We start from the raw sequence: 14,948 nt of genomic DNA on the forward strand, positions 1-14,948 counted from the left end.
GCATAGAAGTGCTTTACTGAATTGGGCAATGTCTAAAATGCCCCATCCTCCCATTTGCTTTGGCCGCGTCAGCGCTGATAATTTTGTTAGATGGAATTTGTGTTGATCCTTGTCACATCCCCATATAAAATTTGCAATCATCCTGTTCAGGTTCTTTATAATAGTGGATGGAATGAAGAACAGGTGTGCCCAATAGACCATTGTCTGGACAAGAACTGATTGTGTCAGGATCATGCGTCCACCTTTTGTTAAACACAAATGCTCCCATGCTGCTATTTTCTTGTAGAATCGGTCAGCAATCCAGGTCCAATCCACTACCCGGTACCCCACAGCTTTCAGATTAAAACCCAAATACTTTATACCGTGCCTGAGAGGGATGGCTTGGATGTTAAACATACGAGAGAGGAATTGGATCAAATTCCCATTTATATCCTCCACATGGAAGGAGGATTTCCCTTCATTAACAATCATACCAGAAGCGGCTTGAAATCTGACCAATATATAATGTAAACACAACCAAGTTGCTCTGCACAGGATTGCCGAAATAAGGATGTCGTCGACAAAAAAGTTGTGGGATATGTGTATCCCTCTGCATATAGGAAGAGGCCGACAGGTATTTATTTGAACCGCCTTCTTGATATGTAGGCTAAGAGAATCCATAATCAGAATGAAGAGGAGAGGAGACAAGGAGCAGCCTTGTCTAAGGCCCCTGGCAGCTTTAAAAAAGGGGTGGGGTAGCCATTAACCTCCTCCACACACGCCATAATCCACCTTGAACACCTGTGGTTTAGGCCAATCTTGGCTAGTAGACAGCGGATATAACCCCAGTCCACGCTATCATACGCCCTTTTTAAATCTATTTTTAATAGGGCAGCTTCCAGATTCTTTGAATGCATAGAATGCAGAGCTTCTTGAGTAAGGGCCACGGCGTCCATGATGTTCCGGTCCTTTAAAAAGCCTTTGTTTAATTTTATTTAAGGGTGTTTTGGGTATCTGCTAGTCTTGATTTTTCATTTCTTGTTTGCATTTACCGTAGTGTTAGTTTGCTTTGTAACTTTCGGATTTGGAATCATATAAATATCCAAATTAAATGGCAATATAGTTCAATTTTAGCAAAGCCATAACATTCAGCTTATAAATAAAATACACGTCTTTAAACTTCAAATTTTGATCAGAAATCATGGGCAAAATGCTTAAAAGATGAACATTCTACTTATAAATACAGTAGGTAATATCCTGAGAGTTCTCGTCTTCTATTTACATTAATGGCAAGGTCGGTGATTATGAAATCAAGAATATCATGAAGATTGTCAGTGCTAGGCTTTGATAAATTCCATAGATAACAGATACCATGGAAGTTTAAAATAAAATTTCATGGAGATCTGAAGAACATGTACTGCTCTTTCAATTTTTCAGAATTGAAATTCTTTACTGTTTTAACAAAATCTCTAATTTTTTCTTCGAAACATTATTTAATCTTTATCTTTCTTGGATCCCACTTCATATGTTCTACATGTTAAGGTTTTCAGGCCCTGCAATGGAACCACCTGTTGGCTATATTTTTTACATGGGTTTGATACAATGCCAATAATAGTTAGCCTAGATTTTAGCCTAGATAATAGTTATCCAATAATAGTTAGCCTAGATAAATTATCTCCTTGCTAAGAAGGGATGTTCAATTTGTTGGTACGATTTGCACGCAGCCCATGTTCTTCTATTATCCAGAATTGTTGATAGAATTACCATACAACCCATGTTTTTGTTTAATCAAATATCTCAATGTACTCCATGCATGCGTTTACTTTTCTTGCTTCATCAGATAAATGAAATTTAGTCTCTCTCCGCAATCTGCTTCATTATTTGCTTTTTTATTATTGTGTTTTTTTATTTAAAAAAATCACAAAATATAATAACCTGTGTAATTGAAACATTATCAATAAACTACAATTAAAATAAATGATATTAATTAAAAAATTAATATAAATTAACAATACATCGTTTAACTAACAAAAGAATTATGTTTAACTAAAAAAAATAGGTTTATATTTTACTTTTATCTGGTGTGTATGTCTAATAAAAATACGTATTTCACATTTTGTTTTTAAATCAAAAAATCTATATATTTTAATTTTTATAAGTGTTTAAGAAATATGAAATTGTAATGGATTTAAGTTTCCTATAAATAATAATATTTCAATCTTTATAATTTCATTTTCCATGTTTTTTATAATTTTAAATAAAATATTAAATTAAAGATAAGAAAATCAACATTAATATTGGAGTGAAACATTATTTTTCATTTTCTTTAATGATATATATATATATATATATATATATATATATATATATATATATATATATATATATATATATAAGGTTTAACAACAATTTTAAGGATTTAAATTTATCTTAAAATTTAAGAACCCTAGCAAATTATATTAGTCTCTAATATGCAAACTGTAAAATGCTTAGTCATATTTTTTGTAAAAATTTCAAATTTGAGTTAAATACATTTTATGCTCTAATCATAAGAGTCATTGGCTCACTTCTTTCAGTGTTTTTGACTCCAATTTAACCATACTTAAACAAATCAATGAATTTAACTCTTATTCAAATCCTCTAACTAGCACAATAATTAAACTAGGCCGCAGGGAACACTAGCTATGCAACCTTGTTTATGATCAATCCAACTATAACATTTTATCTATGTAAAAAATGTTTATAGTTATTAATTATAATTTTCACCTGTTTAAATAATTGGAAAGTAATTTTTGCACTCACCTCACATGAATGAGTGCCTAATGAGACATTTGGCCAATTAGGTTGAGTCCATCCCAAAGTAAGAGCCCCACGGGTACATCCGTGGATGTCTCAGCCCCTTTTTAATTCATAAGTTACGTAATTAGTGTTGCTAGGAAGGTGTTAGTGCTCGTAAAGATCCATAATGGGAATCACCACTTTTTAATTCATAAGTTACCTAATTAGTGTTGCTAGCAAGGTGTTAGTGCTCATAAAGATTTATAATGGGAATCACCAATGTTAAATTTTTATTTTTAAAAATTAGTACTTATTATTAGTATATTTATTATCAGGGTAAAGTAATTTTATTTTTTATTTATATAATAATTATAATATTATTAGTATAGATTTATTTTAAATATGGATTTAACATGAATTTGGAGGAATTCAATTTTTTCATTTGCAAATTTTTTTATAAACACACATTATTTAAATGTTTTATATAGTTATTTATTTATTTTTACTTTTTTAGATTTTTTTGGGGTCACATGAGCAAAATTTCAACTTTATGACGAGAGGGTTACACATCTTACTAGGTTGTATAATGAGCCTCTCGGCTCAATTACAAAATGATGCATAACAACTTTAAAATGATATATCAACTTAAATAATTGTTCACACTTGAATGTTTAAGTCAACAAAGACAATTAAGTGGACTTGCATGGAAACTATAATTTTAAGTATTATTACAAAATATGCATAACAACTTAAATAATTATTCACACCTAAATGTTTAGGTCAACAAAAAGAAATAAACCATGGATTCAATAACTTATCGTACCGAGAAGCACTTTAAGGAGATATGTAATTATTTATTGAGTTGTCTTTATTGCGATTTTTTGAAGCTTTTCTGGTGGGTTTTTCCAATTTAATTTCTCTAAAATCCGGCAAGAATTTATTGAAATCACAAGTTTGATGGGTAACCCCTACACAATAGAAGTGCCCTATGGATTTTTCAGGGTGTCGAATCCATATATACAGTCAAAAACCAGTTTAAATAACACAAATCAAGATTTCACCTCAAATTTTTCCACCGAATTTCGGCACCGGAAAGTCCAAAAAGTCACACAAAAGACAACTCCAATAATTATGTGTTTGATATAGAGTTCTGACATACGTTATTTAAACTGATATATAAAAAACTGATTTCAATATTTTCCATGAACATAATATTACTTATATTTAAATATGTAATTTTTTATGTGTTTGACATGGAGTTTTAGCATGTGGTATTTAAACATATATTAATAATAATAAATAATTTCAAACTGTTTGCCATAAATATAATATTTCAATATCCATTATAAATATAAAATATTTTTATGTCGATTTTTTTTTACATAATCACACATACATACACATATACAATCACAACACTAACATATAAAACTATGGAAAGTAAAACAAATCTTATAATTGGTTAAAACATTTCAATGGTGTGTTTCCTCACATTCTTTACATTCTAGTGTGTATACTCAAAATCTATCATGTATAAAGAGAAAAAATCCCTAATAGTGAAAAAAGGATGTCTAAAAAAACTTATTTAAAAGTTCTAATTTAAAAAAAAAAAAAAATGTTAAAGATGGAAAAAGAAATTCAAGCTAATTTTAAGACAACATTGAATGTATTCTTGGTCAAATTTAAACCAATTACCCAAATTAACATTCGAGGAAAAAGGATTACAAGAAATAGATTAAATAACGAAATCTTAGAAAAAATATGAGAAACAAAGGCTCTAACCTCTTCTTTTTAATGCCAAGAATTTAGGAATTTGCTCGCGCAAAAGAGCAGCAAAGTTTAAAGTATGTAAAGTTTATATTAACTATTTTATTGCTGGTTTGACCAAGTTGCTTTTTGGAAGATTGAAACTTCTAAATATTCACATATTGAAAGATAAGATTTTTTTGGCCTATGATAAATCTAAAATTAAAATAAATATAAAATTAATTATATTATATATATATTACAAACTATCAAATATTATATGTAAATTAAATATTATAAATATATTTCTAAATTCCATACACATACAACAATTTTCATGATAATATTTCATAAAACAATTTTCATGATAATATTTCATAAAACAATTTTCATGATAATATTTCATAATTGTCCATTACTAAATTGCATTGAAATTAAAAAATTTCAAAGTTTTATTTCATACTTTTTCAAACTATTAAATCTAAAATACAACAAAATGAGACTAATTAGAGAAATACCAACCCCAAAATCTCAAAAAAAAAAACAAAAACAAAAACAAAAAACTCCCATTAAGATCCATGCCCATCTTATTAATTAGCAATTTCTTCTTTTAATGCCGCAATTTCTTCTTTTAATGCCCCCCGAGGAAAATCATAATAATTGAAATCATATGTATTTATGAATATAAAAATGTTTATTAGTTTTATTTTATTAATAATTGATAATTAAAAACTTATTTTATAATTATGTATAAAATATAGGGTTTTTATCTCGTATTATTATGACAAAATCTTTTGTTGGTTTCTAGGTTTTGTTGAGGAACGGTCCAGTCTTTTGTGTTCTTTTGCAGGTAGAAGCAACCCTTTCAAAGAAGAATCCTCTTGTGACTCTACAATGCCTCCCATGAAGAGGGAGAGAAGGAGGGGAGGAGGAGAAAGATGTCAACCATGCCAATGTGGGGCAAAGTTTTTTGCCCACGACCCAGTGGTGGATTATTTTATTGCCATTCACCAAGAGATCCACCAAAAGATCCATGAAATAGAGATAAAAGTGGGCAAGGAGAAACATTCTCTCTCAGTCTCATACTTACTAGATGACATGTCAGTGTGGGTTCTAGATCTTGGAAACACCCGGGGAAGGCATAAGTAATATTTGAACTCAGTCACGCTCCACTGGCAAATGAAAACGCTTATGGGGCTGGTGTTGAGGGACAAGCAGGTCGAAAAATATAATATCTTTGTGTCCATTGAGGATGTGAAGAGAATGTTGAGGAACCTAAGGTTTTGTGTGGACAATATTGAGGCTCATGTGATGCACGTTGAGAGCCACACATCTTGTGATTCTGATGGGGGTGAGAAATTGGACCCTCTTGGCTCTAGTGCTCGAAACTTGTCCAATATTTCCTCTTTAGACAATGAGTAATGTATGGGGGTGGTACTGAGTTTCTTGTAGGCCTTGCCTGATGCTTGTTTTGGTCTATTCAAGGCCATGCGATGGCTCTTCCTTCCGATGGATGAAAACGACAAATGTGGTTTGTGATCGTGTGCTATCAAGTTTTGGTTTTAATCCCAAGTCTCGACTCTCATGGTTGAATCTTGTTCTTAAGGTGTGTTGGCGCCGGATAATAATTTTGGGTTGAAAAATGTGTGCATAGGAGGTGCGAGCAACTACTCCTCATGCTAGAAAATGTTGAATTTTCCTTGCTAATTGATGGTTTACACTTTTTGGTATATAGTTAGCCAATATGGATGTATATGTGCATTGGTGACGTTGGGCATATGTCTTGTGTTCTAGCCTCTCTTTTTGGCCCTCGGTTTGGAAATGTTGATGGCTTCCTAACTGATAGTTGTATTGTGGTCTATATGTCTAGTGTGATCAATTTACAGTAGAGTTATGTGGTGTGAGAGGTCAAGTTTTGCTTCTTCCCTCTAAACACTTGATGGTATATAATATATTCTTGACTTTGTAAAATAATATGAAGTATTTTAATTTACCGATTCTTTTTTATTTATTATCTTTTTTTACTTTATAAAATGATAAATTTAAAATAATACTAAAAAACATAAATATTATATTACTTAAATAACCCCTTATATCAATCAACTAACCCTTTAAATCCATAAGACTTACATTAAAATTAACCCTAAAACCTTGACCTCTTAACTCATACATGTAATCTCTGGTCTCTTAACTCATACATGTAATCTTTTGTGTCAAAAGTTTAATAACCATCGAAACTAAATTTCATAATCAATATTGAAGATATTTGTTATTTTATGTATGTGTGATCAATAACCATCTAGCCACAAAAACATGAAATGTCACCAAAGGCATATACCACTTTATATAATAATTAATATCAAATTACACGGTAGTGGCTGATCAAAAGATCATATCATACATGTAAGCATTAAAAGTGTGATATTGATTGAAACCAAATGCCACAAATTTGATATTGATTGAAACCAAATTCCACATTAATTATTATTAAATAGATTGAAATTTAATAACTATCAAAACTAAATTTCATAATCAATATTGAAGATATTTGTCATTTTATGTATGTGTGATCAATAACCATCTAGCCACAAAAACATGAAATGTCACCAAAGACATATACCACTTTATATAATAATTTATACCAAACTACAAGGTAGTGGCTAATCAAAAGGTCATATCATACATGTAAGCGTTAAAAGTGTGATATTGATTGAAACCAAATTCCACAAGTTTGATGTTGGTTGAAACCAAATTCCACAATTATTATTAAAGAGATTGAAGTTTAATAACTATCGAACTAAATTTCATAATCAATATTGAAGATATTTGTTATTTTATGTATGTGTGATCAACCATCTAGCCACAAAAACATGAAATATCACCAAATACATATACCATTTTATATAATAATTTATACCAAATTACACAGTAATGCTAATCAAAAGATCATATCATACATGTAAGCGTTAAAAGTGTGATATTGATTGAAACAAAATTCCACAAATTTGATATTAATTGAAACCAAATTCCACAATTATTATTAAAGAGATTGAAATTTAATAACTATAAAAAAAACTAAATTTCATAATCAATATTAAAGATAATATTAAAGATATTTGTTATTTTATGCATGCTTAATCAATAACTATCTAACCACAAAAACATATACCACTTTATATAATACTTCATACCAAACTGCACAATTAGTGGCTAATCAAAAAATCATATCACTCATGTATGCCCTGAAAATGTACGCCTTAAAAAGTGTGATATTGATTGAAACCAAATTTAAGAAGTTTGTTATTTATTGAAACCAAATTCCACAATTATTATTAATGAAACCAAATTACCAAATTCAAGAAGTTTGTTATTGATTGAAACCAAATTCCACCATTATTATTAAAAAGATTGTAATGTTGGAGCAAAAAATATTTTAGGTCTTGGTAATCAATAACCATACAGGTGCAAGCCATGGGAAACATATAATGAATTCATTTCATGCCATGAATTGAACTGGTAAATTTCTTCCGGTAAGAATTCATCTGATGCAGCTTAAAAGGGACTATTTTTTCCTTTCGAGTAATGATCCCGATGGAAAATCATGAGAGCTGCGTAGATCAATATACGAAGACTCTAAATACATTTGGAATTTGACATTTTCATTAAATTGTAGGCGAGTGGGCCGCCTTTTCATTTCGGTTTCTGGACCAAAAGATTACAGCGAGCCTGGTGCTGTTCCATGTCAATGAATGCTGCAAACCTGCTGGTGTTCCATATCAATGAATACTCTTACTTACTTCCTTGAATTCACAAAAATATGATCCACATGCGTACTAAATCGCCGGGCCAGGACTGGCAAAGCAGCAATTCCCGAATCTCAATTCATTGTAAACCAATGCGCAATTCCAAACATTTATTTCCTGTCACAATCCCTTACCAGACTTCATTTAGGGTTTGGTATGACAATGAATTCCAAGCCATTAATGTCCAGCGTCCTCTGCGTACAAAGTATTGTGTGCCAGCACTTCAGTCTGCGCGAGCGGGAAGGCTTCTCAAGGAAATTAGAGGAGGAACGCAATTTTATTTTATAAATTCTGGTTTCTGTGCGTGGCATTGTGTTTGGGACTGTTCAATTTTTGCAGAGAGTGGATTAGGGTTTCGTGCAACTCTGGTCAGTTGCAGAGAGTGGTTTAGGGTTTCCTGCAACTCTGTTCAGTGCTCATCAAGTCCTCAGCAGCATGTACATGGAATCGTCTTGGCCATGGGCGAACTTGGGTGGTCTCAAGGCATGGACAATACCTTCCCCTGTTCAGTTAATTTTTTCGTATATCTGAAATTTTTTACTTTTGCAGATGTCATGGCAGTTTTTTTCATTTTTCGTATATCTGAAATATCTTTTACTTTCGTAGATGTTATAGCAGTTTTTTTCACGTTTCTGAAATTTTTAGTATTGCAGATGTCACAACAGTTTTTATTATATATTTGAAATTTTTAGTTTTGTCAATTTCACAATTTTTTTTTTTCAAATTATTTTCATAGTTAATATAATTAATTATATTGTTAGACATTTCTAGAATAACAATATGATTCGTCACATTAATTATACATTGCTATTTCGAAAATCTCTAATAATACCTGTTGAATATATTACTAAATTAAAAACTTCCGCAATTTAATAGGGTAATCTGTCACTATTTTACACAATACTATTCAGAAAATCTCTAACAATATTGAATAGGTTCATAAATCTTTTTATTATAACTTTATTTAAATATCTTAAGAGATTTGACAATACTAAATATCATAATGGATTTATATTTTACATGAAATCTATCCTCTACGAACAGCTATAAATTTTTAAATGAATTTAATTTATATCTAAATTTTTAAAATTTAAAAGTGATAATTTATAGATTTAGGAAACTAAAGATATATTTTTATAAAATAATAAAATATTTTACGTTGCAGATGTCACGAACAGTTTTTTAAACCGCTGAATATCTAAATATATCTATTATAACAGTGTTGAATACCGTATCAAGTATGTAAAGATTTTAAGACTTTTTTTAAAGCGCCAAATATCTAAATATATCTGTTATAACAGTGGTGACGGATCTTCAATTTTTTAAATGGAAAATTTTTAATTATTTAAAGCAAATTTTACTTGAATAATTAAGCGCCGAATATCTAAATATATCTATTATAACAGTGATGACGGATCTTAAATTTTTAAATGGGAATTTTTTAATTATTTAAAACAAATTTTACTTAAATAATTTTTATTTTAAATTTATAACTTTTCTCAAAAATATCATTCTTTTAATTATATATATTATTATATTATAAATATTTTATATATATATATAATTATATTATAAATATCAGTATATATTTTTTTAATTATAAATAGATTTAGGTTTTTTTTAAATTTTATAATATTATATTTGTTTTTTAAATTATATATATATAATTTTTATTTAGGAATGGATTTAGTTATATATATATATATATATATATTATATTATTTATCTAAATATTTTTAAGTGAGAATAATTTTAAATTTTTTTAAATCTGATTGATTTAGTCGTACTTTGATATAATTTTAAGTATAAAGTTAAATTTATATATTATTAAAAGTATAATCATTATTATTTTAAGTATGAAGTTAAATTTATATAAATTTAGAGGATTATATTAGAGACGGTTTTAATGGTTACCACAAATGAGTATTAAGAGCTTATTTATGGTCCAAGAAATAAAGACGTTTGGTATTGAGAACTCATAGGGATGTGAAATGAGTTGAAGCTTTCCCCTTTTGAGTGGTGCATTAGTGACTTAGTAGAAGTATATAGAATGAGTAAGAGACTATTCCATTATGAACCATCAACAAATGATTTTCCAGGCTGTGATTTTCTTTAAGTAATGATAATGCTGTGATTTTCTTTAAGTAATGATAATGAGTAAATTTATATTTGAACATAACGAACTAAATTAGTTACTTCAAGAAAAATAAAAATAAATCTTTATCATTTTAAAATTAACATTTTTTTTAATCAACATTTTATGAACAATTTATTATAACCTTAAAAATATAAATAAGAAAATCCATAAATTTCCATAAGTAAGTAGTAGAAAATAGTATCTAAAAAATAATAACTAATTTTATAAATTTATGGTAGACATGCATTAGTTGTTGTATTTATAAAAAGGTCCACTTAATCTTGATAACGGCTACCAATTTATTAATTAACAACTGAATCCAATTAAATCAGTGCTATAAATATACAATCAATCACCATTTTTTTTAAATAAAAATGCATAATTATTGCATTTAAAAAAAACCAACATGAAATAGTCATAAAAATCAATATTTTATGATATAGCCATCTTTATATATTCCATCAATGATTTGATCCACCCACCTCTTCAATATATTAAGGAGATTATCTTCCATCAAGTTGTGTAATGCACATACCAAGATCTCCCACCATCACCATATGTAATGAATCTACTGGTCATCGTAAACTTGTTGAACCTTTCTTTATGAGAATTGTATTATAGTATCTTTCCATTGGTTTTTTAACTACTTGAACAACATGTTTGCCTCAGCTGATCTACATAGACACATACACATTCTGGGAGATTTATAGCTAGATGAGAGATTAATACGCTCTACTTTCCCTTCTAAGAACAAGAAAATGATTTGGAGATTTGTTAACATTCTCTTTTCAATTTTGACATTGGAAAGTTCACACACTTTGAAAATGATAGAGATTCGCTAAAGTTCTCCCTTGAATTTTGACATTGGGATGATCACGAATTTGTTTTATAAAAATGCATAGTGGTAAGGATGCATTATACATTTTTATTATTTAGTAATGATAATTTAATTAATAAGAAAGAAAGAAATTATTTTAAAGTTTCTGAGAGATTGCTTTGCCATCTGATTTTTGTATTCAACTATTTTCTTGTGAAGCCTCACAATAAACGCTTCGAGTTTGTCGACAAACCCCTAGCTGAATAAATTATCCTAAGAGCTAGTTGCCAGAATATCTGCATAATTTTCCCTTTTGTCTTTGAAGACCTCACATTCTAAAATGAAATTCTTTTCCGTTTCCACTTTTTCGAAGAACAAAAAATACATACCCTTCCTTCCCACACTTCTTTTGGCATTTTCGAGCACCCTATTTCACAACGAAGTTTATGAGAATTAGTCCTTAACTGAGCAATAAAATTTTTGGCTCTCCAAGAAATATTGATTCCTATGTATGCTTTTTGTTGATGATTATGGGCAGGATTAAACTCTTCAATATAGTACTGTTTCTTTCTCCCTAGCTCTTTATCCCAAGTATGCTTTCAGAACTTATAGTACTTTTTCTTTCTCCCTAACTCCTTATCCCAAGTATGCTTTCAGAACTTATCCACAACAAAAGCTTTTATCTCTTTACTGTTTGTGGGACACATGTTCAAGAAAATATCCCATATACTAAACCATTTATTATTTTGCCCCATCCAAGTCTTCTTTATTTTGCACAATATGCCATTAAAGACAACCTCCCTCTTCCATTTGCTCAATTTTTTTTAAATACCTTATGACTGGCAACATAGTAATTGCTTCAATAGGAGCCACCCCAATTTCACTTAACAAGATAGCATAAGGAACTACACTTGTAATTTTGAATTTGTTTGTAATCAAGTGCTTGCGAATTTTCTCAATTTGTTTCCACTGCAAGTTGGATGTATTGCTTGCTCATAGTTCACAACTGTAGAGAATCATCAGAATCACTAAAAGCCAAGTTTGAGTGGTTTTCTAGTTGACAACCGTAGAGAATCACGAGAGTCACTAAAATCCCAAAAAGAGTTTGAGTGGTTTTCAAGTCCCATAACTCTACCTGTCTACACCTATTTTGAAAAGCATAAAATGCTTTCCAACACTCCAAAGTTCTTTTCTTTCTACAACCGTCCTAACTTAGATTTCCATAGAAGTCACTTCCGAGGTATTTGTAATCCGCAACTTCTTCTAGAGTGTTGCCTTCAAAGTAGAAGTTATGCTGGTTATGTTTTCTTTTTTTAGAAAAAACCACTATTTTTGTTTTGCTAATATTGACTTGCATCCCACCCTTTTACAAAAATACTCAAGAGAAAATAAAATCATCTACACAATAAGAAAAATCAACATATAATAATAAAATACACAGTAAAGATGGGCCATAAATACTTATCACTTAGTTAGGATAATTTAATTGATAATAAGAAAAGTTAACTTGTAACTCGAGCCTCGCTCAATGTGTGAGCTAGATACCTTACATTCAATGATATTTGCTCTTTCATTTCAATGTGTGAGCCACATACTTTACATGTACTCATATTTCCTCTTTCATTTTACATGTACTGATATTTTCTCTTTCATTTTACTAATTAGTGTTTATGATTCTTTAAAAACATTTATTTATTTATAGAGAGCCATATTGCGAAATACCTTACTTTTTTCGAGAGAAATAACTAACTCATTTTTTTCTTAAAAATTTGTACATCAATTTTGACCAATTTTTTTACCAATAAAATATTATGCACTTTCAAAAATAAATATCATATATCAATAAAAAAACTTACTTTTATATCTGTACATCAATTTTAATCAATTTTTTTACTTATAAAATATTATACACTTCTAAAAATAAACATTATAGATCAATAAAAACTTACTTCTATATTCCATATTATTTGTAAGTAAAGTAAAAATTACGATTATATTTAAATATTTACTTCTATATTCCATGTTATTTATAAGTAGAGTAAAAATTATGGTTACATTTAAAATAACAAAAAGATTTACTTCTATATTCCATGTTATTTATAAGTAGAGTAAAAATTATGGTTACATTTAAAATAACAAAAATTAGACTTTTTTTTTTCACTTACCACCCAACACCCCTCCGCCTATTTACTGACCTAACCCCAAGAGCTACCCTGTGACCTCCCATTGACGAGGCACTTGATTTGACTGATTGAGCTAACTCTTGGGGCTACAAAAATTAGACTTACATCAATAATAAGAATAGATGTTATTACCTTTAAAATAACACAAAGATATTATCTTTGGGAAATTTTTTAAAATTATCCCTAACAAAATTAATATTTTTTTGAAAAGAAATGTTACCTTTTTATAATCTAAAATTCTTACTTGAACGAGGTTAATGAAGAGATTCTATTGGTAAAAGTGTAACTATTGAACTTTCGTTCACCATCAAGCTAGACATGTAAGGACGAAAAAGTGAGCTACTCACTAACATTACCTCACATCTTTGATCATTGACATTTTCTTAATAGAGATTAATACAATACACACGCTATTTAGTTATTTTAATTATTTCAAATATCACTGTGTTATTAATTCATAAATAAAATTACTTAGCTGAACCAGGTTATGATATTTAGTACTCATTTAGAACTTAAATACAAAACCACCATATTTATTAGAAAGTTAACAGAACATGAAATACATTTATCTGCTTCCACTTTTTAAACTTCTACATTATTAATTTTGTAACATAAGCATCTCATAGAGATCCTAGCTTCGGTAATGGGCAATAGTGTATTAAGTTTCAAAATCAAATCCACTCCAATCCTAAGAATAATGTGCCAGATCTCAGGCTTTTCATTTGATGAGGGCAACGCAACCTGCCACACATTTTAATTTGGCTTTGAGCCTTGTATTATAAGACTGCCAGTATATTCATTTGAGTTTTTAATATTAGCATTAAAATCCATTAGGTATATTTATTCGAATTTGGTATATAGTATTATATATATATATATATATTTGAGTTTTTAATATTAGCATTAAAATCTATTAGGTATATTTATTTATATATATATATATATATATTAGCACGGGATTGCTTCATTTCTATGGTTCTGCTTTTTGGTAACATTGGTCAATGTGTTCCCCAGATTGTTCTTGGAATATGTCTTCCCCAGCTTTCTTTTTGTGCATTTATTCATATGTTTCCCCTGAACATGCTGTACATATGACTGCATATGCTTTATCCTTCCTGCTATATGAGGTTTGCTCGGACATCTGTTTTCTGCTGATTCTCAAATGACTTGGAATGTGTCCTCACATGCCACTTTTTTGTATCCCATGCTGGTTTTTATATTGCCTCAATATAATACATGATGCTTTTTTCTCTGAAAAAAAAAAAAAATATATATATATATATATATATATTAAATAAATATTTAAGTAAATTTAAATAAATATATATTTTATTAAATAAATATATGTCATAGCAGTTTTTCTTCATGTTTCTGAATTTTTTACTTTTCCTAATTTTAACAGTTTTTTTTCAAACTGTTGAATATGTTAGTGATAGGAGAATTTCATAATTAACCGTTAACTATACGGTTAGAAATTTCTAGAATAACACTATGTAATATAGTGA

The 14,948-nt window shown here is 29.1% G+C and overlaps 1 protein-coding gene across 1 annotated transcript in view; it reads left to right on the top strand.

Annotated features, from left to right (window-relative positions):
* The first annotated feature begins 8,561 nt into the window (after window positions 1-8,561).
* LOC149180890 (very-long-chain aldehyde decarbonylase GL1-1-like) overlaps window positions 8,562-14,948 on the top strand; it is a 95,324-nt gene continuing 88,937 nt past the window's right edge. Inside the window, exon 1 of the mRNA XM_089416354.1 lies at window positions 8,562-8,789. Within this exon, the coding sequence (XP_089272480.1) occupies window positions 8,742-8,789 (48 nt within the window). The 5' untranslated portion in view covers window positions 8,562-8,741. The remainder of the gene's footprint in view (window positions 8,790-14,948) is intronic.

Source organism: Pinus tabuliformis, chromosome 3_2, assembly GCF_031772625.1.
Source record: "Pinus tabuliformis cultivar Carrire ecotype Pingquan chromosome 3_2, CPIR1, whole genome shotgun sequence".
Taxonomy (NCBI): domain Eukaryota; kingdom Viridiplantae; phylum Streptophyta; class Pinopsida; order Pinales; family Pinaceae; genus Pinus; species Pinus tabuliformis.